Source organism: Trematomus bernacchii, unplaced genomic scaffold (genome assembly GCF_902827165.1).
Source record: "Trematomus bernacchii unplaced genomic scaffold, fTreBer1.1, whole genome shotgun sequence".
NCBI classification, from domain to species: Eukaryota; Metazoa; Chordata; class Actinopteri; order Perciformes; family Nototheniidae; genus Trematomus; species Trematomus bernacchii.
This window is the reverse complement of record NW_022987593.1, coordinates 19822949-19847883: the sequence shown is the minus strand read 5'-3', so window position 1 is coordinate 19847883 and position 24935 is coordinate 19822949. Positions and strand designations below refer to the sequence as shown.

Sequence of the window (24935 nt, the reverse complement as noted above, 5' to 3'; positions counted from 1 at the left end):
CCGTTAAAGTTTAAATCTTCCGGACAAAATTAGAAAAGTGCCGGTCAAAGGTCTTCTTTGTTATTTATTGAGCTTTAAAACAAATGAATAACGCCTCCTATATAATAAAACACAGAGATCTCTTTTTCTCCCCCTCTTCTGACAGCCCAGCAGCTGATCAGAGCACGTCTCCCCTCTCCTGCAGGGGGGCGTGGTCAGCTGCAGCTCACAGAATCAGCCCCCTGCAAAAACAGCGAAATGAGGCATGGCTCAAATATCTGTTTGGTATTTTGAAAAAAAAGACTTCACAGACATGTTTTATATAGGTATGGCCCTACAATATATGTTTCAAATATAGCATGATAGGTCCACTTTAAGTTAAATGCATGCTGAATAGTTAAAAGGTCGTTTGAGTCACATACTCTTAATTATTTGTACTTTCTCTGCATAATGAATGGATTACCTGGGGACACAAAGGAGGGCTTTGTCGAATTAGGACACGTTCAAATACTAATTGACTATGAATAATCCGGTTACACTGTGCTGCAGCGAGGGAACACTCCCACAATGCACCTGTGGAAACTCTACCAAAAACAACAACAACAGCAGATTTCAAGTCAGCATGAGGACTTTATTGGACTGTCAAATAACCGAAAGATCCCAAAACTAAGAATAAAAAGCTCTGCTGTCAGACTGAACAACTGGTGTTCTGTAAGGTAACAGTTTGATGGTTGTTGTGCATATCCAAACACACTCTGATTGCATGTCGTCATCCAGCTGCTTCCAGAAATAAAATAACTTTAAAAAAAAAAGACAAATGTAGATAAGAGTTATTCCATTTTCTCTTCTTTCGTCGGCTCCAGGTTGTGAGAGTAGCAGCATTTCTCTCCGTTTGTGCACTTTCCCTGGAAAACAAATCAATCATTAGAAAACAGAGAAATGCTACATTCCTGCGGCGGCTGGAAGTCATCTGGCAGGAAGTCTACAGCGAGCGGCGACGGGCCAAACTGACTTTATAATTATTATTTAAAGGTCTCCTATTATACTGTTTCTCATCAATATATCACAGGTCTCAGATATATACAGAGCCTGTCTCTGATTGGCTGAAACACCAAACAGATCATTGCAGCATTACCCATAATCCCCTCTGTTTCAGCCCTGTTTCCAAAGTGCTGATTCTCTGTCTGTTACTTTAGATGAAAATAAGGAGCCCCTCCCCACGCCCCTCTGAGAGATATTTGGTTACAAAGAGCTCAATGGTGCTCTAGGAGGAGTTTCAGGTGATAAGGTGGGGGGGGGGGGGTTACCTTGGTTGCTGATTGGCTAATTGTTACACAAGACAAAACATCGCATGCATGATTTTAGTATTTTTAAGAAAATACATAAAAGGAAAATGAAGTTAATGCAACTTCTAACAAACAGGGTTCATACACTTTTCCACCAATGATTTTCAATTACTTTTCCATGACTTCTCCATGACATTTTCCATGACCAAAAAAATTACTCTTTCTCAGCGGTACCACTGAAAATGGTTTATTTTAACATGGAACAGGAAAATATGGTCTGCATATGAAACATGTTGTGCCTATCTGAAACAAATCAAATAGTAGGCTTCTACTAAAATCTCTCACCAGCAAAATACCTCGTCAGTTAAATGCCATTTTACGTTTCATTACTATACAGTATTTATTATCATTATAGTATTACTATTTCGGCGATTAGATAAAATATAAATTATATTTGATGCAACTTTAGTTACATTTCCATGACTTTTCCAAAACTTTGGGAAAAAAATTGTTTTCCAGGGCCTGGAATTAGCATTTTGAATTTCCATGACTTTTCCAGGTTTTCAATGACCGTAAGAACCCTGAACAAAGCTTTCTCTGAAACGTGGAACAGCTTGTGAGTGGATCCAACCCAAAGCTAGACCCTAAAAGGCTACACCAGGTCGCTTTCTTTCTTCCTAGAATAAGCCAGGACTTGTGAATAATTCATAAATCATTAACGCATGATGGGGTTTGTGTGTTTCCCTCCTCTGCTCTAGGAAAACAGTCAGGCTGCACTTTTCTAGGAAGAATAATAAACAAATAAATAACCTGTGTTACACCAGGAGGGTCTTAAAGTTCAGCAGGAGTTAGAGACCCTCCTACAGAGAGCGGACATGTTACTCAGTAGAAAGAAAGGTGAACCGACCACTTTGAACTTCTTGCAGTGGAAGTTTTTCAACTCTCCAAAATCTGTGATCTGGTTCTTCCTCTTGTTCTGGCACCTCTTCCTCTTGTCATTCAGACTGGTGGCTAAACCACCGCTGGGGGAGAGAGGAGGAGGAGAGGTTAGAGAGAGAGGAGGAGGAGAGGTTAGAGAGGAGGAGGAGGAGGAGAGGTTAGAGAGGAGGAGGAGGAGGGTTAGAGAGGAGGAGGAGGAGAGGTTAGAGAGAGAGGAGGAGGAGGAGGAGAGGTTAGAGAGGAGGGAGGAGGAGAGGTAGGAGGGGAGGAGGAGGGAGTGAGGCAGGATGAGGTTAGAGAGGAGGAGGAGGAGAGGTTAGAGAGGAGGAGGAGGAGGAGAGGTTAGAGAGGAGGAGGAGGAGAGGTTAGAGAGGAGGAGGAGAGGTTAGAGAGGAGGAGGAGAGGTTAGAGAGGAGGAGGAGGAGAGGTTAGAGAGGAGGAGGAGGAGAGGTTAGAGAAGGAGGGAAGGAGGGAAGGGAACAAGGTAAGAAGGAGATCAAACTGTAGAAACGAGCTTTGGAAAATGAAAAACGATGTTATTAATGGTTTTATTCACCAAGATAAGTATTAGCATCAGTTAGTCTAATAAAGGGTGTTCACAAGTATTTAAAAAGCCATACATTCATTTATCTGAATTAAGTTTGTGATTGATCAACTATCAAAATATTGGGGCATATTTCTGCAACGTCATAGTTGATAGTTGATCTATGGATCATCCTCAAACCTGTGTGTGTGTGGGGGTGTCGAGTGAGGGTGTGTGGGTGGGAGGGGGGGGGGGGGGATGAGGGGGGGGGTGATGGGTGTGAGAGGTATGAATTATGGGTGGGGGTGTTAAACTCATGGTGGGAGGGAGGGGTGGGAGGAAGTGAGTGGGAGGGGAGGGTGGTGATGTGTGGGTTGAGGGGGAGTGTGAGGTGTAGGTGTTGAGGAGGGGGTGAGGATGAACGTGAATGGGTGTGGAGTGGTGCAGTGCAGTGGAGTGGGAGTTAGGGGAGGGGGGGAGAGGGAGTGAGGGGAGGGGGGTGAGAGGGAGTGGCGGAGGGAGGTGAGGAGTTTGTGGGTGTGTGAGCAGTGCTGATTGTGAGTGGAGGTAGGGGTGAGGGACGTGTCTTCGTGAGTGAGAGGTGAAGGTGGTGAGGGAGTTTGGGTGGGAGTGGGGTGGGGTGAGTGAGAGGGTGTGGGGGAGGGTGGTGGGCGTGGAGGGGGGGGTGAGGTGGAGGGGGAGTGTGGGCTGGGAGTGCGGGGTGTTGGTGTGAGGGGGAGGAGGTGTGAGGGTGAGTGTGAGTGGGGATGTGTGGTAGGAGTGGGTGTGTGTGTGAGTGAGACGGGGGGGTGAGGTGAGTGAGTGAGTGTGTGAGTGTGAGTGTGAGTGTGAGTGTGTGTGTGAGTGTGAGGTGTGTGAGTGTGAGTGTGAGTGTGTGTGTGTGTGTGAGTGTGAGTGTGAGTGTGTGTGTGAGAGTGTGTGTGTGAGTGCGAGTGAGTGAGTGTGTGTGTGTGTGTGTGAGTGTGAGTGTGTGTGTGTGTGTGAGTGTGTGTGAGTGTGAGTGTGAGTGTGTGTATATCTTGTGTTACCCAGATTTAGCTCTTGCTTTGGGCCCCCAGAAGGCCTGAGGGTTCTCCTGGAAGCGGGTCAGGTGGCGTTTACGGGACTGAGGGTTGGCGTCCTCCCTCACCGTGAAGCAGGCCTCTAAGCTGCACACACACACACACACACACACACACACACACACACACACACACACACACACACACACACACACACACACACACACACACACACACACACACACACAACACACACACACCAACACACACACACACACCACACACACACACACAACACACACACACACACACACACACACACACACACACACACACACACACACACCCACACACCAACACACACACACACACACACACACAACACCACACACAACCACGGTTTTTACATACGGAACATAAGGAATTTGCAAGTCATTGTGAGTCCAGGAGGCGCTCCAAGCCATCAAACTGTAAAGAGAAATTCAGTGGGAAAAGAATGGTGATGTAAATATTCCAGGTGAGTCTCTGGTGAGTCTCTGCGTTTCCTTCTTAATAAACTCCTGATAACTGCGAGTCCTCTCAGTGTGTGTCCTCTCAGGTGTGTGTCCTCTCAGGTGTGTGTCCTCTCAGGTGTGTTCCATCATCAGGGTGTGTCCTCTCAGGTGTGTGTCCTCTCAGGTGTGTGTCCTCCTCAGGTGTGTGTCCTCTCAGGTGCGTGTCTCAGGTGTGTGTGTCTCAGGTGTGTGTCCTCTCAGGTGCGTGTCTCAGGTGTGTGTCCTCTCAGGTGTGTGTCCTCTCAGGTGTGTGTCCTCTCAGGTGTGTGTCCTCTCAGGTGTGTGTCCTCTCAGGTGTGTGGTCTCTCAGGTGTGTGGTCTCTCAGGTGTGTGTCTCAGGTGTGTGTCCTCTCAGGTGTGTGTCCTCTCAGGTGTGTGTCCTCTCAGGTGTGTGTCCTCTCAGGTGTGTGTCTCTCAGGTGTGTGTCTCTCAGGTGTGTGTCTCTCAGGTGTGTGTCCTCTCAGGTGTGTGTCCTCTCAGGTGTGTGTCCTCTCAGGTGTGTGTCTCTCAGGTGTGTGTCTCTCAGGTGTGTGTCCTCTCAGGTGTGTGTCTCTCAGGTGTGTGTCTCAGGTGTGTCTTCTCAGGTGTGTGTCCTCTCAGGTGTGTGTCCTCTCAGGTGTGTGTCCTCTCAGGTGTGTGTCCTCTCAGGTGTGTGTCTCTCACCTGGGCTCCGTGGAGAGTATCTTGAAGGCGGGGCTTGTCTCTGACAGCTTCTCTCTCTTCACAGGATTGGACTTCTCCTGTGGCAACAACCAATCAGACAAGAGTTGGTCAAAATGATGCATTAGACCCCCGAGCTTCTGACAGCAGCAAATACAAGACTTGGTAATAACAGTTACGCAGCCTGAGGTCCAGTTTCCTCCACCAGGCTGTCAGGAGGCTGAACTCTCTCCCCTCCCGATACAGTTGACTTTGATAGTTATATTATTTCATGTTACCCAGCAGCGCATGATGTCCCAGATGTCAGCAGGAGGCGCTGACGTCTTGATGCCGTTCTTACAGGCGTGAGTGAGAGAAACTCTGTGACCGGCGTGAAGGAGAGCCGACCTGCAGAGAGACAGGATTCAGAGCGGGAACGTTTGCAATATTCCAACATTTGAAAATCCCAAATGGAAAAATCCCATTTGTCGATGGAGCCTCTAAGATGCTTACTTCTGTACGGGCCAACACAAACGCATCTCTATATCAAGTTTCATAACACCAGTGCTGCTCAGGTGTGTGTTTCTACCTGAACTGCAGCAGGGGGGGGGTGTTGCAGTGTATCGTGCTGCTCAGACTGTCCACAGTGTAATACAGAGGAACATCTTCCAGCTCCTGAAACACAGGAACCACCGGAAGTGTTATTATCATGTCTGCAGAACATACAATGTGCATTTCACACGATGCTAAGTCCCCTGACATTAACACAGAGAGAGAGTGGATAAAAAGGGGAATGAATACGGCTTGAACTTCAATCTCAGGATCCATGTATTTCTGATCCTCTCCAGAATGGAAGTAGTCATCACATAAATGGAGGAATACTGGTTCTAGTAGGTAATCATACATCCTGTCATGTACAAAATACTGAGTTTTTTCTCAAAATGTTGGCTTTTTTCTCAAAATCTCAACATTACTTTTTCTCAAAATTCTGACTTTTTCTCAAAATTCAGACTTTTTCTCAAAATTCAGACTTTTTCTCAAAATTCAGACTTTTTCTCAAAATTCTTTCTCAAAATCTCAAAATTCTGACTTTTTCTCAAAATCTCAAAATTCTGACTTTTTCTCAAAATTCTTTCTCAAAATCTCAACATTCTGACTTTTTCTCACAATCTCAACAAATCTGACTTTTTCTCAAAATTCAGACTTTTTCTCAAAATCGCAAAATTCTTACTTTTTCTCAAAAAGTCTGACTTTTTCTCAAAAATCCGGACTTTTTCTGAATACTTAAAATGTTAATAATCAGTCGTCACCGGCTTGAGCTTCAATCTCAGGATCCATGTATTTGTGATCCTCTCCAGAATGGAAGTAGTCATCACATACAGAGCATCAACTAGTTCCTGAACAGTGTCCTTCACATGCTGATATCCAAGAGAGGGAGTTACAGTCACAAGATGGAGGAATACCGGGTCTTCTAGGTAATCATACATCCGGTCAAAAGTTTATTTTTCTCAAAATGTTGGCTTTTTACTGAAAATCTCAACAAAAAAAAAATTAACATTCTGACTTTTTTCTCAAACTCTCAAAATTCTGACTTTCCCCCCAAATTCAGACTTTCTCTCAAAATTCTGACTTTTTCAAAAAATTCTGACCTTTTCTCAAAATCCTGACTTTTTTTCTCAAAATCCTGACTTTTTACTCAAAATCTCAAAATTCGGACTTTTTTCTCAAACTCTCAAAATTCTGACTTTTTTCTCAAACTCTCAAAATTCGGACTTTCCCCCCAAAATTCTGTATTTTTTCTGAAAATCTCAAAATCCTGACTTTTTTTCCAAAATTCGGTCTTTTTCTGAATACTTTAATCCCTCGTCCCCGGCTTGAGCTTCAATCTCAGGATCCATGTGTGATCCTCTCAAGAATGGAAGTAGTCATCACATACAGAGCATCAACTAGTTCCTGAACAGTGTCCTTCACATGCTGATATCCAAGAGAGGGAGTTACACAGTCACAAGATGGAGGAATAGAAAGCAGTATTCAATGTTTACTTCAGATTAGCTCCACGTCAGAAATGAGCATGCTTGTCATATGTCTATCTCCATAGAGGCTGAATCATCATGTTAATCACATAGCTATCATATGCCTCAAACAGTCCTGATGCTCTTCTAGGTAATCATACATCCTGTCATGTACACAGCTACACTTGGGATACCTTTGTTATCATGTTACTCTGAGATTGGAAGAGGACATTCAGGATTTTCACAACATACCTCGGTCACCATGCTGAGCATCCCCTCGATCCGTTTGGCCGTCCCAAATCTAGACGGGTTTGTCGATACAGCGGACAGAACCTTCTGGACGAAATCCACGTCGTGGATTGGCTCAGCCCAGATGGGACCCCCGAGCTGCAGGAGGACACACACAGGGGTCAAAGGGTCAGTTTATGTGTTTTATACACATCAGGGGTCAACTCTGAGAATATAGTGGTGCAGGGATGAGTCCTAAAACCAAGACATGACTCGGCGTGTCTCGTGTGTGTGTGTGTGTGTGTGTGTGTGTGTGTGTGTGTGTGTGTGTGTCCTGCAGAGCTGAATGATGCAACACTCTTTAGATTTAGAGCAACTGAAGTGTTATTTGTCTGAGCGATGTGGAGTCACATGGTGTTTATATTACAGTTTGCACAATCACTATCAGTTTGAATCTCCACAGTCATCCACACAACCGTGTGTGTGTGTTACCTGATGTCTCTGCCCACAGATGTCACAGTGTGGTCCGACGGGCGGTCCGGTGGCTGAAGAATACTTCATACTGAAATCAGAGCAGAGTCATATTAACTACACACATGATGCAGGAACATCTAACAGACGTCACTCAACAGCATGACTATAACTCATGGGAAACATCAGAAAGGGTCGTTGGTACAGTGTGAGGTGTCTTCTTACTGTTTCCCGTTGGTGGTCCTCCGGCCCATCCTCTGCAGGTGGAAGGAGCCGCAGCCCACACAGTTATACACCAGAGCCTGTTTACTGAGAAGGAGACGAGTGTTAGACTGTGTGCTTAACTGCTGACTACAGCTAATCATTTCAATGTGAGCATGTCTGCTAGTAAATGTACACATACGAGTAGGGATGGGTATCGTTAAGGTTTTAACGGTACTACTACTTTTATCGATACCGCTTATCGGTCCGGTCTTTTAACGGTACTCTTATCGGTTCTTTTGGAGAAAAAAATGAGGTAAACGAACTATATGTTGTATGTCAGGGACTACGAATGGAAATTAGCTCAAAGCTAAAATCCGGCATATTTACACTTGAAGCATTATTTGTCTAAAGTGTTCATTAATGTGCATTGTCCCTATTCAAATAAACAATTAAATGACAAATGAAAATAAACAAATTAAATGAAAATTAACAAATTGTGAACAAAACTAACATTGCTTTTTATTTAAATTAAATACATAATATTTCACATCAAAAGAAACAACAACGTTTTAACAAATGGTATTAAATAATCTGATGACAGAACTGTGAACAGAATGGCTGAAACTTTAACAAACTAAATAACTCAGTTCCCTCTAATCATCAACCCATGTTTTTGTATCATTGAGTTAGCTCCGTGTGTTGCTGCTAGCATACATAACACCTGACGTGGAAACGTTACTCGTGGATGGGGCTACAGAGCTACGAGAGAGACAGTCGAACCCGGTGCATTCCTCCGTCTGAACGTGGTGCACTTTTGCAAGATGTTTAGACAAATTGCTCGTGTTACCGCCCTGACATGCTAAACTCTTATTGCACTTTAGGCAACGAGCGAGACGGGTAAAGTTTAACCACACCTCGGAGCGCGTTCTCTCCGCCATCTCCTCCGTGTGTGTGTGTTGCTGCATGTAGCAGCTGCGTGTGTGTAAACTGCCCCGCCCCCTCGCACACAGACGGGGGAGAGAGATCTCTCGTCTGGATTGGAGAGATCGAAAATACAAAAAATGACGCATTTTGCAGTCTTTTTGCGTATTAGAAACGGAGTTGGCGACACTAAAACTGCAATATAATGTTTGTGTAGCAATAATACACATGACATATTTTTTAGATGTCTCCAGTACCGATAAAAAGACCGATAACGTCGGAGATTAACGGTACCGCGGTCTTTAATAATTCAGCCCCGGGGCCCGTTTAATACCGGGGCTCGGTACCCATCCCTACATACGAGTGTTTTGACCAGCTGTTTTAATAGGGCACAGGTATGTCAGAGACTGTTTTTTGTTTAAAGTGGACCGATCATGCTATATTATAATAATATAGTGTAGGACCATACCTATATAAGGCATATTTATACTTTTTTTTTTTCAAAATACCAAACAGATCATGCATTTTAGCCATGCCTCATTTTGCTCAATTTGACCATTTTTAGATCTGTTTTAGCAAGGGTTGATTCTGTGAGCAACAGCACCATCTAGAGGCCTGGCATATGTACTACAGCGTCTCCAGCGCTTTCGAACGGCAATGGCCGTGGCTGTCTCCTCCTGATTGGTGGAGTTGGCCCAATAGCCGTAGCGCCACCGTCCTGACGTCAGGACCGTGTTCAAATCTGGATCAGTTTTTATCAGATCCGTTGCAGCCCCTTTTTTAGAGATTTGGGTATGGAGGAAAATAGAGAGGGTTGTGTTTTCTGACACTTGGTGAGTTCCCTGGAACACCGGGGACACATATTCATGTAGAAAAGACGTACAAAAGTGCATTTTGCATGATAGGTCCCCTTTAAGGTTGAATAATATTGCCATATAGTGGCGACATCTGTGGTCCATGGATTGTAAAAGACTACAATTCCCAGGGTGCCAGCCAATGGAGAGACACAGGTTTACACCGTTCTTAACCGTTTACTTTTGACTATCCAACAGAAATGAGGTCAGTCTTAGTCTGCTAGAGTTATGCCTCCTTTGTGTTGACACTGATTTCTGTGCGCGCGTCTGTGTGCGTGTCTGTGTGCGTCTGTGTTTGTGAGTGCGTGTGAGTGCGTGAGTACCTGACAGAGTTCTTCACCGTGACCTGTCCTGTGAACACTCGTAGGAACACCCTGATGTAGAAGTCCACGCTGACGCAGAGCAGAGGTTTGATGTATCTCTGGTACACCCCCGCCCTCTGGTCCACACTGTGGAGGATGATACGCAGAGCCTGAGGGGGACAACAGAGAGACACACACATTTTGAATTCATGCTTTCATGATGGGAGGACGCAGAGACGTGAAGAGGACTCAGAGACGCGAAGAGGACTCAGAGACGCGAAGAGGACGCAGAGACGCGAAGAGGACGCAGAGACGCGAAGAGGACGCAGAGACGCGAAGAGGACGCAGAGACGCGAAGAGGACGCAGAGACGCGAAGAGGACGCAGAGACGCGAGACGTGAAGAGGACGCAGAGACGTGAAGAGGACGCAGACGTGAAGAGGACGCAGAGACGTGAAGAGGACTCAGAGACGTGACGCAGAGACGTGAAGAGGACGCAGAGACGTGAAGAGGACGCAGAGACGTGACGCAGAGACGTGAAGAGGACGCAGAGACGTGAAGAGGACGCAGAGACGTGAAGAGGACGCAGAGACGTGACGCAGAGACGTGAAGAGGACTCAGAGACGTGAAGAGGACGCAGAGACGTGACGCAGAGACGTGAAGAGGACGCAGAGACGTGAAGAGGACTCAGAGACGTGAAGAGGACGCAGAGACGTGACGCAGAGACGTGAAGAGGACGCAGAGACGTGAAGAGGACGCAGAGACGTGACGCAGAGACGTGAAGAGGACGCAGAGACGTGAAGAGGACGCAGAGACGTGAAGAGGACTCAGAGACGTGACGCAGAGACGTGAAGAGGACGCAGAGACGCGAAGAGGACTCAGAGACGCGAAGAGGACGCAGAGACGCGAAGAGGACGCAGAGACGCGAAGAGGACGCAGAGACGCGAAGAGGACGCAGAGACGCGAAGAGGACGCAGAGACGCGAAGAGGACGCAGAGACGTGACGCGAAGAGGACGCAGAGACGTGACGCGAAGAGGACGCAGAGACGCGAAGAGGACTCAGAGACGCGAAGAGGACGCAGAGACGCGAAGAGGACGCAGAGACGCGAAGAGGACGCAGAGACGCAGAGACGCGAAGAGGACGCAGAGACGCGAAGAGGACGCAGAGACGCGAAGAGGACGCAGAGACGCGAAGAGGACGCAGAGACGCGAAGAGGACGCAGAGACGTGAAGAGGACTCAGAGACGTGACGCAGAGACGCGAAGAGGACGCAGAGACGCGAAGAGGATGCAGAGACGCGAAGAGGACGCAGAGACGTGAAGAGGACGCAGAGACGTGACGCAAAGAGGACGCAGAGACGCGAAGAGGACGCAGAGACGCGAAGAGGACGCAGAGACGCGAAGAGGACGCAGAGATGCGAAGAGGACGCAGAGACGTGACGCGAAGAGGACGCAGAGACGTGAAGAGGACTCAGAGACGTGAAGAGGACGCAGAGACGCGAAGAGGACGCAGAGACGCGAAGAGGACGCAGAGACGCGAAGAGGACGCAGAGACGTGAAGAGGACGTGAAGAGGACGCAGAGACGTGAAGAGGACTCAGAGACGTGAAGAGGACTCAGAGACGTGAAGAGGACTCAGAGACGTGAAGAGGACGCAGAGACGTGAAGAGGACTCAGAGACGTGAAGAGGACGCAGAGACGTGAAGAGGACTCAGAGACGTGAAGAGGACTCAGAGACGTGAAGAGGACGCAGAGACGTGAAGAGGACGCAGAGACGTGAAGAGGACGTGAAGAGGACGCAGAGACGTGAAGAGGACTCAGAGACGTGAAGAGGACGTAGAGACGTGAAGAGGACGCAGAGACGTGAAGAGGACGTGAAGAGGACGCAGAGACGTGAAGAGGACTCAGAGACGTGAAGAGGACGCAGAGACGTGAAGAGGACGCAGAGACGTGAAGAGGACTCAGAGACGTGAAGAGGACTCAGAGACGTGAAGAGGACGCAGAGACGTGAAGAGGACGCAGAGAGGACGCAGAGACGTGAAGAGGACGCAGAGACGTGAAGAGGACTCAGAGACGTGAAGAGGACGCAGAGACGTGAAGAGGACGCAGAGACGTGAAGAGGACGCAGAGACGTGAAGAGGACTCAGAGACGTGAAGAGGACGCAGAGACGTGAAGAGGACGCAGAGACGTGAAGAGGACGCAGAGACGTGAAGAGGACGCAGAGACGTGAAGAGGACGCAGAGACGTGAAGAGGACGCAGAGACGTGAAGAGGACGCAGAGACGTGAAGAGGACGCAGAGACGTGAAGAGGACGCAGAGACGTGAAGAGGACGCAGAGACGTGAAGAGGACGCAGAGACGTGAAGAGGACGCAGAGACGTGAAGAGGACGCAGAGACGTGAAGAGGACGCAGAGACGTGAAGAGGACGCAGAGACGTGAAGAGGACGCAGAGACGTGAAGAGGACTCAGAGACGTGAAGAGGACTCAGAGACGTGAAGAGGACTCAGAGACGTGAAGAGGACGCAGAGACGTGAAGAGGGTTCTGGGACGGCTTTTCAAGATCAAGGACAGACGCTGAGGTGGCCTTCTTGTTGTTGGACTGGTTAGTAATATGAACTGCTATCTTTTATGTGGTTGCACTTGCTTGATGTTTGTAAGAAAAGTTATCAACACTAGTTTTTCCATCACAAGTAATCAAAACAAATGATTTTTTTATGTCCTTATTTATGACAGACAATCATTTCCACTTGTTCTGGGCTCGTCCACAAATAATTATTCTATGCCATAAGCAAAAAGAATCCCCTTCAAATGTGACTTCTTTCAGGCCTTCTACATCCCACCAACAGACGACAGGTACCATCTGATATATGGAAAGACTCTCTTACTCCACGAGGCTTTAGGAGAATACATTTGAGCAAACTTGGAAAAAGTGGAAGCAATTTATTTCCCAGTAATATAAACACCATGTGACTCCACATCGTTCAGAAAAACCACACACACACACACACACACACACACACACACACAACACACACACACACACACTAACACACACACACACACACACACACCACACACACACACACACACACACACACACACACACACACACACACACACACACACACACCACACACACACACACACACACACACACACACACACACACACACACACACACACACACACACACACACACACGAATGCAAATAAGGGGACATGTCTATGCATGAACTGTGTGTGTGTGTGTACTGTGTGCTTACACGTGTTTGTTTGAGTGTTTTGTGCGTCTGTCTGTCTGTACGTGTATATAATAATAATACATTACATTTATAAAGCGCTTTTCCTGGTGCTCAAAGTGCTTACAAGCAAGTAAAATATATGTGTGTGTGTGTGTGTGTGTGTGTGTGTGTGTGTACCATCTCATGGCAGTATTTGGCTTTGATGGACACGGAGCCGTATTTGCTGTAGCACGTCTCTGTGTTGTTTCCTGCCATCACCGCCATGTCAGTGCACGTTACACACAGCAGACCTGAGAGAGAGACACAGTGAGTCAGCAGAAACACAACTGAGAGGAAAACAAAACACTTGAGACTGACTTTAAAGGTCCCCTATTATACTGTTTGTAACATGTACACATGTTGATGAAGAAGAGACATGAAGAAGAGGGGACACATGTTGATGAAGAAGAGACATGAAGAAGAGGGGACACATGTTGATGTAGAAGAGACATGAAGAAGAGGGGACACATGTTGATGTAGAAGAGACATGAAGAAGAGGGGACACATGTTGATGTAGAAGAGACATGAAGAAGAGGGGACACATGTTGATGTAGAAGAGACATGAAGAAGAGGGGACACATGTTGATGTAGAAGAGACATGAAGAAGAGGGGACACATGTTGATGTAGAAGAGACATGAAGAAGAGGGTACACGTGTTGATGTAGAAGAGACATGGAGAAGAGGGGACACATGTTGATGTAGAAGAGACATGACGAAGAGGGGACACATGTTGATGTAGAAGAGACATGAAGAAGAGGGGACACATGTTGATGTAGAAGAGACATGAAGAAGAGGGGACACATGTTGATGTAGAAGAGACATGAAGAAGAGGGGACACATGTTGATGTAGAAGAGACATGAAGAAGAGGGGACACATGTTGATGTAGAAGAGACATGAAGAAGAGGGGACACATGTTGATGTAGAAGAGACCTGAAGAAGAGGGGACACATGTTGATGTAAGAAGAGACATGAAGAAGAGGGGACACATGTTGATGTAGAAGAGACATGAAGAAGAGGGTACACATGTTGATGTAGAAGAGACATGGAGAAGAGGGGACACATGTTGATGTAGAAGAGACATGACGAAGAGGGGACACATGTTGATGTAGAAGAGACATGACGAAGAGGGGACACATGTTGATGTAGAAGAGACATGAAGAAGAGGGGACACATGTTGATGTAGAAGAGACATGAAGAAGAGGGGACACATGTTGATGTAGAAGAGACATGAAGAAGAGGGGACACATGTTGATGTAGAAGATACATGAAGAAGAGGGGACACATGTTGATGTAGAAGAGACATGAAGAAGAGGGGACACATGTTGATGTAGAAGAGACATGAAGAAGAGGGGGACACATGTGATGTAGAAGAGACATGAAGAAGAGGGGACACATGTTGATGTAGAAGAGACATGAAGAAGAGGGGACACATGTTGATGTAGAAGAGACATGAAGAAGAGGGGAACCTGTTGATGTAGACGAGACATGAAGAAGAGGGGACACATGTTGATGTAGAAGAGACATGAAGAAGAGGGGACACATGTTGATGTAGAAGAGACATGAAGAAGAGGGGACACATGTTGATGTAGAAGAGACATGAAGAGGGGACACATGTTGATGTAGAAGAGACATGAAGAAGAGGGTACACGCTGTTGATGTAGAAGAGACACTGAAGAAGAGGCGTAAGGCCACATGTTGATGTAGAAGAGACCATGAAGAAGAGGGGACAATGTTGATGTAGAAGAGACATGAAGAAGAGGGGACACATGTTGATTGTAGAAGAGACATGAAGAAGAGGGGACACATGTTGATGTAGAAGAGACATGAAGAAGAGGGGACACATGTTGATGTAGAAGAGACATGAAGAAGAGGGTACACGTGTTGATGTAGAAGAGACATGGAGAAGAGGGGACACATGTTGATGTAGAAGAGACATGACGAAGAGGGGACACATGTTGATGTAGAAGAGACATGAAGAAGAGGGGACACATGTTGATGTAGAAGAGACATGAAGAAGAGGGGACACATGTTGATGTAGAAGAGACATGAAGAAGAGGGGACACATGTTGATGTAGAAGAGACATGAAGAAGAGGGGACACATGTTGATGTAGAAGAGACATGAAGAAGAGGGGACACATGTTGATGTAGAAGAGACATGACGAAGAGGGTACACATGTTGATGTAGAAGAGACATGACGAAGAGGGGACACATGTTGATGTAGAAGAGACATGAAGAAGAGGGGACACATGTTGATGTAGAAGAGACATGAAGAAGAGGGGACTGAGAGGCCGTTGTGCTGTTATTTGAAGCAGGAAATGAACCACAGAGGACGTTTTGGACGAGTTACTGACGGACTGTAAACGTACTCTCCAGTCCTAAAGTAAAAAGTCTTTATTCCTCACCTCCTTCACCAACAGACTGCACGGCTGCATCTAAAAAGGCAGAAGGACTCCCATAGGGATCCAGATCGATGACGTCATACCGATCCTTCCTACCTCGCATCTCGTACATCAGCATACTGCAGAGAAATAAATGTGAGACAACATCAATGACCAGTGACAGAAAAGATGCTCAGACAGGAAGTCATTGTAAAGAAAGTAAGGCTTTGTTGTCATGACAATAGCTAAAGCAATCAAACTCATAAGTCAAACATCAGTGAGGCGGATAAGAAACAGAGAGTTTCCCTGAAAGCTCTGAGGTACCTGGCGTCCCTGCAGCTGGCGCTCAGCAGGTGTTGGACCCCGTTATATTCGGCGTTTCTGGAGATCAGCGCGGCCGCCTTGGAGGAGAAGTCGTTGGCCGTGACGCTCTTCAGACCCGGGACCTCCAGGGCGAAACGAACCGAGCGCAGACCGGACGCAGAGAGACCCTCGAGCACCCGGAGACCCCGCTGAGAGAGAGAGAGGGGAGAGAGAGAGAGGGGTGTTAAAGGTGAATGGAATATTTGTTGGCCACTAGGGGGCAGCAGAGACAACATTGAGACATGTACACGTTGTAAGGATGGATGGATAGATAGATAGAGCGATGTATAGAAAAAAGAAAAACGGGGCTACAACGGAGCTGATCCAGATTTGCGTCCGATATGACGTAATATCTGAAATGTGGACCCACGGCCCTATCAGAAACGTTGCTATCAGAAACAATGCCCGACTGTTTTGGACGTAACATGGTCGGTGTTCACATTAGCATCGCTAACACTCAGAGCTAACCTGTACTGGAGACCATTTTTTATTTTTGTATTTATGTAGTGGCAAAGACAGGAAGTAAAACATAAATAATAATAATAATAGGGGAAAAAGTTAAATAATAATTATGAATAGCTGAATAATTAATTATATGGGGGTATTTTCCGGGCAAAGATAATAATAAAAGAATATATAATAATAATAATGAAATAAAGAAATCAACCCACTGTACCTCACATTTCTCCCCCACGGTTGCCGTCTCCATCGGGGTCTCCTCTCCATTTTTCTCGTCCGTCTGAGCGTCGGCCTCCTCCTCCTCCGACAGAGACACCACCACCCGCTCCGTCTCCCCCGGCAACACCAGCTTCACCCCCCGCTGAGCGAGCACCTCTCTGGCATATTCTGTGAGCACTGCACATCTGAGGGGGAGGGGGGGGGGGACATACATCTTATATATAAGCATGTACTGTATATATCAAGACTTGGTGACTGATGTTAAACACAGACAAATGTTGACAAAGTACAGACTGAGTGCTCACAACCGGGCCATAGAAACAGGCTATTTTATTATTATTATTATTATTATTATTTTATCTGTGTTATTGTGTTGCCTGTGACCTCAGATTTTCATTGATATATCTACACTGTAGCTATGACAACAAAAGCCTTGAATCTTGAACATTGAGGCCAAGCCCCCAGGAGGTGCGCCGGACGCCAAACGGCGGTACTGCAACTTCCGTATCAGTCCGTGACGTCACTGGGCCCGGAAACATTTTTCCCCATTGACTAACATTGGGAAAGAGACGTCTGTAAATCGTTGGATAATTTTTTTTTAACCAAATAAACTACCCAGTATGAACATTAGGTCCTCAAGTTGTAAAATGTGCTAATAACGTTATTCTGAGAGTTATTTTCCTCTGCATTATGAACGCGCATCTGAGAGTGGGAGCTCGGGGGGCGGGGCTTAAGGGGCAACTCAACTGCGCATGCCCTATGAGCGCACATACGGGTTCTTCTGCTCTGACAGCCAGGCATGATGGGTAATCTGTGACGTTTCGCTCTCTCAAAAGTTGGGCCATTTTGCCTTCATGAGCCAATGAGCAGCTCTCATAGGAAAGAACGAGACTCCGCCTCCCACGCTGTATCCAGTTCTTATTATACATCCATGGGAGGAACTGCTGTGGAGACAGAGCAGCACTTCCTCACTCAATGCCCAACATTTGAACCTTTACGGAAACAATTCTTCCCAAAACTCAATCTTAAGCATCCGCAAATATTTTAAAAAGAAAATGAAAAACTACAATTATTACTCGGGGAAAATAAAGAAAGCTACATTCTTAAGATATAGAGATATATATATATATATATATATATATATATATATATATATATATATATATATATATATATATATATATATATATATATATCTTAAGCGTCTTTGAGCATTAGGAAAAGCACTATAAAAATCCCATGTAGTATTATTATTATTATTATTATTATATATAAGCATGTACTGCATACATACTTGCCAATCCTTGGACCCCATGCCCTGGTCAAGGACTGCCTACCCACCCTCTGTCCATACATGGTGGTCATCATCAACGCTTCTCTGGCTCCTGGTATAGTCCCCACCAGCTTCAAAATGGCCTCAGTCACCCCCATACTCAAAAAACCCGGCCTCCAGAACCACCGGCCGATCTCCAACCTTCCCTTCCTAAGCAAAACTCTTGAAAGAGTGGTCGCCGGCCAACTCCATCTGTACATGTCCAACCATGAGCTCTATGAGCCCTTCCAATCCGGCTTCAGACAGCAACACAGCACTGAGACTGCCCTCATCAAGATCACCAACGATCTCCTCATTGCTGCTGACTCTGGCCGCCTCAGCATCCTCATCCTCCTGGACCTCTCTGCAGCGTTTGACACCATTTCTCACAACATCCTCCTCACCCGCCTCTCAGACCTCCTAGGTGTCACTGGCACAGCGCTGTCCTGGTTCACATCCTACCTCCATAACAGGAAACAGTTTGTCTCCATCAGTGGCTCAAACTCACCCCCGGCCCCAGTCCACCACGGTGTACCCCAGGGCTCTGTGCTTGGCCCCCTCCTGTTCACCATTTACATGCTCCCCCTCGGCCAGATCATCCGACATCATGGACTCAATTTCCACTGTTACGCTGATGATACCCAACTGTATCTCAGCACCACTCCATCCTCCCAGCTCCCCCCTCAGTCTCTCATCAACTGCCTGCATGACATCAAAGCATGGATGTCTTCCAACTATCTCAAACTAAACAGCAAGAAAACAGAGCTCATGGTTGTGGCACCCAAGGCCCTGCTCCAGAAGGTTGGTGACTTCATCCTCGAGGTCGACGGCTGCTCCATCTCCCCATCTCCTGAAGCCCGCAACCTGGGTGTCATCCTTGACTCCACCCTTTCCCACGTCAAATCTGTGACCAAATCGGCCTTTTTCCACCTGAGGAACATTGCCAGACTCCGACCGTCACTTTCGGAGTCGGTTGCTGAAACCCTAATACATGCATTTGTCACCACCCGCTTGGACTACTGCAATGGTGTCCTGTTCGGGGTTCCCAAAAAAAACCTGGACAGGCTCCAGTATGTCCAAAACTGTGCTGCTAGGGTACTCACGCACACAAAGCCGTGGCAGCACATCACTCCCACCCTCATCCACCTACACTGGTTGCCGGTCAAGTCCCGTATATCATACAAAGTACTCCTCCTCACCTACAAGTCCCTCCATGCCCTTGCCCCCCAGTACCTATCGGACATCCTTCACCCACATGCCCCACCCCGGAACCTGCGGTCTTCAGACTCTGGCCTGCTCACCACCCACCGCACCAAACTGCGAACCTTCGGAGACAGAGCCTTCAGTGTGGCAGCCCCCACCCTCTGGAACGCTCTCCCTGCGGAGATTCGCAACATCCCCACACTCGACGCCTTCAAAAGGGCCCTCAAGACCCATCTGTTTGCCAAGGCTTTCGGCCGCTAATCGATCTGTTGTTTGGTCTGTTTGACTTTTGTTTAGTTATGTTTGTTTTTGCCCTATTACTGTACAGCGGCCTTGGGTCCCTTGAAAGGCGCTATATAAATGCAAGCTATTATTATTATTATTATTATTAACCTTGAGACCTCAGAAATCGGGAGCATTTCAAAACCACCGCGTGGGCGGGGGGGGGGGGGGGGGGGACGACACAAGAACATCTACACATGCTTATTGTAGTTGTAGGTGCCAGGAGCATATGTGTGGGGTTGGAAAGGAGTGAGCAGAGGGTAGAGTTGTCCATTCTTGTTCTGTTTTCTGTGACTATCTTCCTCATCCTGCTGAACACCCTCTCAGACCTTCAGTTACCATGGAAACCAAACAATGGTGTAGCTGTATTAAAGTCCGAGTGGAAACAGTCGTGAGTAAATCTGATTTTGTCAGAAATGCGGGAGAAATATGACCCCGGGAGGAAACAGGGAGAGGGCAATGAAATCGGGAGTCTCCCGCGAAAATCGGGAGGGTTGGCAAGTATGACTGCATATATCATAACGTGTTGAAAAACAGAGCTGATTAAATATGCATGACATTGACTTTCATCAAAATATCGGGCAACGGTGAATCTTTCGAGTTTCACAATCAAGACATCATTGTGTGGCTTCTTGAGTTTGAGAGGGCGACTGCTTTGAGAAAACTTGACGTAGATAGGTGTAGTGAAACGCTATTATGATCATATGTACACTAGTAAAAGACATGTTGGTTATTGTTGTGTAATTGTTGAATCCCTGGGGTTTCTTGGATGTTCAGTACACATTTAAACCCAATCCAGTGAAAAAAATAGCAATCAGTGAGGCTTTGATATGCAAAGATATACTGAAATTCATAGTTAAATAAGGCTTTAGGATTGTGCCCCTTCTTATGAACTAAATGTACATGTTTTTTCTTTAAATCTGTGACTTAAAGGGGACCTATCATGCTAAATGCACTTTTTGATGTCTTTTATACATCAACATGTGTCCCTGGTGTGTCAGGGAACTCACGCAGCGTCAGAAAATAAAACCCTCTCTCTTTTCCTCCGTACCCAAATCTCTAAAAACGGGGCTACAACGGAGCTGATCCAGATTTGCGTCCGATATGACGTAATATCTGAAATGTGGACCCACGACCCTATCAGAAACGTTGCTATCAGAAACAATGCCCGACTGTTTTGGACGTAATATGGTCGGTGTTTACATTAGCATCGCTAACACTCAGAGCTAACCTGTACTGGAGAGCATGTGTGTGAAGAAGCAGGAAATAAAAAGGAACTCACCTTGTGGTATAACCGGCAAGAGAGAAAGCCTTTGAGCTCCATACTGTTTCAGAAACAATCCTTGATAATCATGATATGGCGTTTCATCACGGCAGAATTTAGTTTAGACAGTAGCTGCCGGGTCCCGCATGAGCTCAGACCCCTCCTTTTTAAAGCTTTATACCCCAAATTAGCACTTTTGAAACAGGAAGTGAAATAGAGGGATATGAGGCATGGCTAGAATGATCTGTTTGGTGTTTTGAGCAAAACACTTCATAGACATGTTTTTTATATATTTGTATCTGAGACCTATGCTATTGCCTAAAGATAGCATGATAGGTGACCTTTAAACAGGCAAAATTGGGTGAGAGAACGACCTAATTTGTGTGACAAGTGATTAGAAGTTTAAAGATATCTCAACTGTACTTTATAAACCCAAGGAGACCCATGTCTGTCGAGTTGTGTATTTGTGTTTTCTTAATAATAAAATCCAAAGCAGCCGATGTGTATTCTTACGTCAGATCTCTGTTGAACTCCTGCACCGGGTTGTAGAACACCTCGTTAGCGCTGGGGAACAATATGGCCGCCTTGCCCTCCTTCACCACCGTCTCCCCAGGTAAGAGTCCAATAGGAGGCGTCTTCTCCTCCTCCTCCTCCTCCTCCTCCTCCTCTGCCGCTGCTGCTGCTCCCCCACATTCAGCCGCTGTGGGAGGGGGAACCTCAGAGGAAGGGTTCAGAGGATCCATGGAGCTCAGGCCTCTGCTTCTGAAGGTCCAGGGAAACGTCTGTGTGGCTGGGAGCGAGCAGAGAGGATGATGGGAGATGATGAGGCGGAGAAGACAAGCCGTCAGCATCAAGGTGCGACACCTGGGAGAGAAGAGGACACAAAGAGAGGTTAATTTAAAGGTTTTTAAGAGTTTGCAACCACTACTTAGATATTGCACTTATGTAAAAGTAGTAATAATGCAGTACCAGCTACTTCTAGATTAGTATACGGTCATTTTAAAAGCAGTAAGTGCAAAAGAAGTCGTAAAGCGGAGTGTTATTGAAAGTATAATGTAAATATATCTGACAGTATTTACACTTTGAACCTTATAGATCAGGTTTAAGTATATACATTATAATACAGACACTTAAGACATCATTAATATCAAGTGTTGTTGGTATTTGTAGATAATGTGAATAAATATGATAAAGAAAGATGAATTATTAAGCGATGATTTACTTGATCTAAGTCATCCATACAACAAAATGCATTGACAGTAAAGCAGAGATCTTCAGATTACTCGGAGAACATTTTCCCTTTTAAGAATTAAATAATTTAGTGAGGTTTTACTTGATTACTGTTATAATGACTTATAATTGACTGAGTAGGAGATAGATAGATAGATAGATAGATAGATAGATAGATAGATAGATAGATAGATAGATAGATAGATAGATAGATAGATAGATAGATAGATAGATAGGTGAGAGAGAGACAGACAGACAGACGGAGAGAGATAGATAGACAGACAGACAGACAGACAGAGAGAGAGATAGATAGACAGACAGACAAGACAGACAGACAGATGGACAGACAGACAGACAGACAGACAAGCCAGACAGATGGAGAGAGAGAGATAGAGAGAGACAGACAGACGGACAGAGATAGAGACAGACAGATAGAGAGACAGACAGACAGACAGATGGAGATAGAGACAGACAGACAGACAGACAGACAGATAGAGAGACAGACAGACAGACAGACAAAATAAACCCCATCAAACCTTAAATTCACATTGATATCAAAACGCAACAGCCATCTTCAGATGACTAACATGAGAATAGTTTAGATTTGAGGGATTATTTAGTGAGGACTGTTAATAACAACAATCATCAGGCACTAAGGGGAATACATGAAGCTAATGTGTGTACTCTGTAGCTTCAGCTGCTTATATCTGAACAACATCAATACCATGTGGAGTGACAACGTGTATGGCTCAATGAAAGAAAGCTTTTACATTTTTAACCAAGAAACACATGATATATTTATTATTTAGAGAGGAATTACTCAACTAACTATGAATGACAGCTAGCAGCAGTGTAGTAAACGAAGTGAATATATGAGACTAATGTGAGTAATCTGGAGCCTTCGCTCCTTGTCTTTTAACACAACAACAACATGTGGAGTGAACACATTTATGACTAAGAGAAAAACACATTTTCTGTATTGTTAACCCATAAATAAATGATGTTACTTCTCACCAAGTTATTAGCTCCTTTGCTAACGATGCTAACCCTTATAAACAGATTTACCTGTGACGCCTCCCTGCACGCGGACACTGCTCTTCTAATGTTTCCGGTGTGTTTATGATGTTAAAGTTATATAAATGAACAGAGAGGTTTCTGTTTCCTCGCCGCTTCAGTGTACACTCCTGCTTCCTCTCACGTTAGCACATGGAGGTCGCCATGTTTTGGAGCGTCTCTACGGAAGCCTGTGCGGCCAGGAAAAGCGAAGGAAGGGGAAAAATCTTCTAATTTCTTTCTTCTTTTTTTTCAAGGACATATATCAACATCATATATTTTGTAGACATATAAAGTAATACAAATGTGCTTTAAAATATATATATATATATCTATTTGTTAAATACGCAACTAGTTTTGATTGCCTTTTTATTCATAATGTTTTTAATAGTGCTACTATAATGCAGAGGTGGTAGAAGTACTCAGATATTGTACTTCAGTAAAGTAGAACTACTCAGATCTTGTACTTGAGTAAAAGTAGAAGTACTCAGATCTTGTACTTGAGTAAAAGTAGAAGTACTCAGATCTTGTACTTGGGTAAAAGTAGAAGTACCAGTGTAGGAATACTCGGTTACAGTAAAAGTAGAAGTACTCAGATATTGTACTTGAGTAAAAGTAGAAGTACTCAGATCTTGTTCTTGAGTAAAAGTAGAAGTACTCAGATCTTGTACTTAAGTAAAAGTAGAAGTACTCTGATATTGTACTTGAGTAAAAGTAAAAGTACCAGAGTGTAGGAATACTCTGTCACAGTAAAAGTCCTGCATTCAAAATGTTCCTCAAGTAGAAAAGTATCATCATCAAAATATAGTGAAAGTAGCGACAGTAAAAGTAGTGATTGTGCAGATTGGTCCATTTCAGAATAATATATCTGATATGTTTTATAATGATTGATCATGAAAGTGTTCTCAAAGCTGGTAAAGGTGCAGCTAGTTTGAATGACTTTGTATACTGCAGGGTAGCTTGTGGATTTACTCCAGGTGGAACTAAAGTCTGATTTAACACTTGGTTATATTTCACATCATTCATCCACATCTGTGAAGTAACTAAAGGGATTAAATACATGTAGTGGAGGACAGGTACACCATGTATCTCTGAACTGTAGTGGAGTAAAAGTACACAGTTTACCTCTGAATTGTAGTGGGGTAGAAGTACAAAGACTCAAGTACAATTACCTCAATATTCTCTGCTATAATGTGACACTTTGTATGAAATTCCTCATGTGTTAATTGAGCATTTCTCTTGGTAATCTCACCTGACTTCAGCAAAGAAAACACTTCTATTAAAAAGCCCTTCTTCTTCCCCCGCGACAGAGTGAACGGTGTAATGTAAGGACAGGAAAGAGAGGCTCGATGCACATGTGAACACATCAGGCCTCATGAATAATCTAATGTAATCTCACGCTGCCTGGAGTTCGTGAAGCATGCGAACGACGAGGCTAAACATAGCCATTGTTGGATTAACCAAAACAACTCATGATGTGATCAAATCAGGTCAAAGCAGGTCAGCAGCTCCGGCTGAAATGGGGGGAAAGTAACGTAAATGTAGGTTTTATATGTTAGATAATCTTCACTTGTTATATTTAATTAAATAACCACATTGCAGATACGAGGCCAGGTGTTTTAAGATAGAAAAAGAGTACACATTGTAGAGGGAATGGCAGAGATGGAGAGGTCAATAGGGGAGCAGCAGCTTATAGGATTTTAACACCTGCTGTGTGAAATAGGTGTCATATAGTCAGGTTTTTTACAGTTTTGTATTTGTATTCAACTTGACTTTATGCAACTTCTATTCCACCACATTTGAGTTGCAAATATAATACTATATTCTCAACTTCCCCTTCATTTTTTGGGGCAGTTTAATTAGTAATTAGCAGGTTTGTGTGAAAATAAATGTTTGCGATAATGAAACCTAGCATTAGGAACTACATCTAAATTAATAAAATGCTGGTATTTTAAG

General features: G+C 45.1%; 2 protein-coding genes across 3 annotated transcripts in view; both read right to left on the bottom strand.

Moving 5' to 3' along the window:
• Window positions 1-24935, bottom strand: part of LOC117482071 (B-cell receptor CD22-like) — a 1109798-nt gene that overhangs the window by 693153 nt on the left and 391710 nt on the right. The gene's annotated exons all lie outside the window — the stretch shown is intronic.
• On the bottom strand, window positions 590-23173 carry trmt1 (tRNA methyltransferase 1). Of its 2 annotated transcripts, none has more exons than XM_034130031.1 (16): window positions 22992-23173; window positions 21210-21560; window positions 16634-16820; window positions 15919-16106; window positions 15619-15734; window positions 13352-13464; window positions 9956-10104; window positions 7879-7962; window positions 7675-7744; window positions 7207-7341; window positions 5532-5617; window positions 5242-5350; window positions 4967-5043; window positions 3777-3896; window positions 2173-2287; window positions 590-884 (listed from the first exon to the last, which is right to left on the bottom strand). In XM_034130031.1, the coding sequence occupies exons 2-16, from the start codon at window positions 21545-21547 to the stop codon at window positions 810-812; spliced, it is 1962 nt and encodes a 653-aa protein (XP_033985922.1). In that variant the 5' UTR covers window positions 21548-21560; window positions 22992-23173; the 3' UTR covers window positions 590-809. The 2 variants fall into 2 exon arrangements, with proteins under 2 accessions (XP_033985922.1, XP_033985923.1); XM_034130032.1 differs by lacking the exon at window positions 22992-23173 and adding an exon at window positions 22941-22965.

Bases quoted from the DNA above. Each gene is read 5' to 3' on its own strand.
- trmt1 (XM_034130031.1), bottom strand. From the start codon at position 21,547: ATGCTGACGGCTTGTCTTCTCCGCCTCATCATCTCCCATCATCCTCTC. The intron at 3,897-4,966 runs GTGAGAGACACA...GTGTGTGTGCAG, and splicing joins ATACTCTCCACGGAGCCCAG to CTTAGAGGCCTGCTTCACGG. The intron at 2,288-3,776 runs GTAACACAAGAT...TCTCTCCCCCAG, and splicing joins AAAGCAAGAGCTAAATCTGG to CGGTGGTTTAGCCACCAGTC.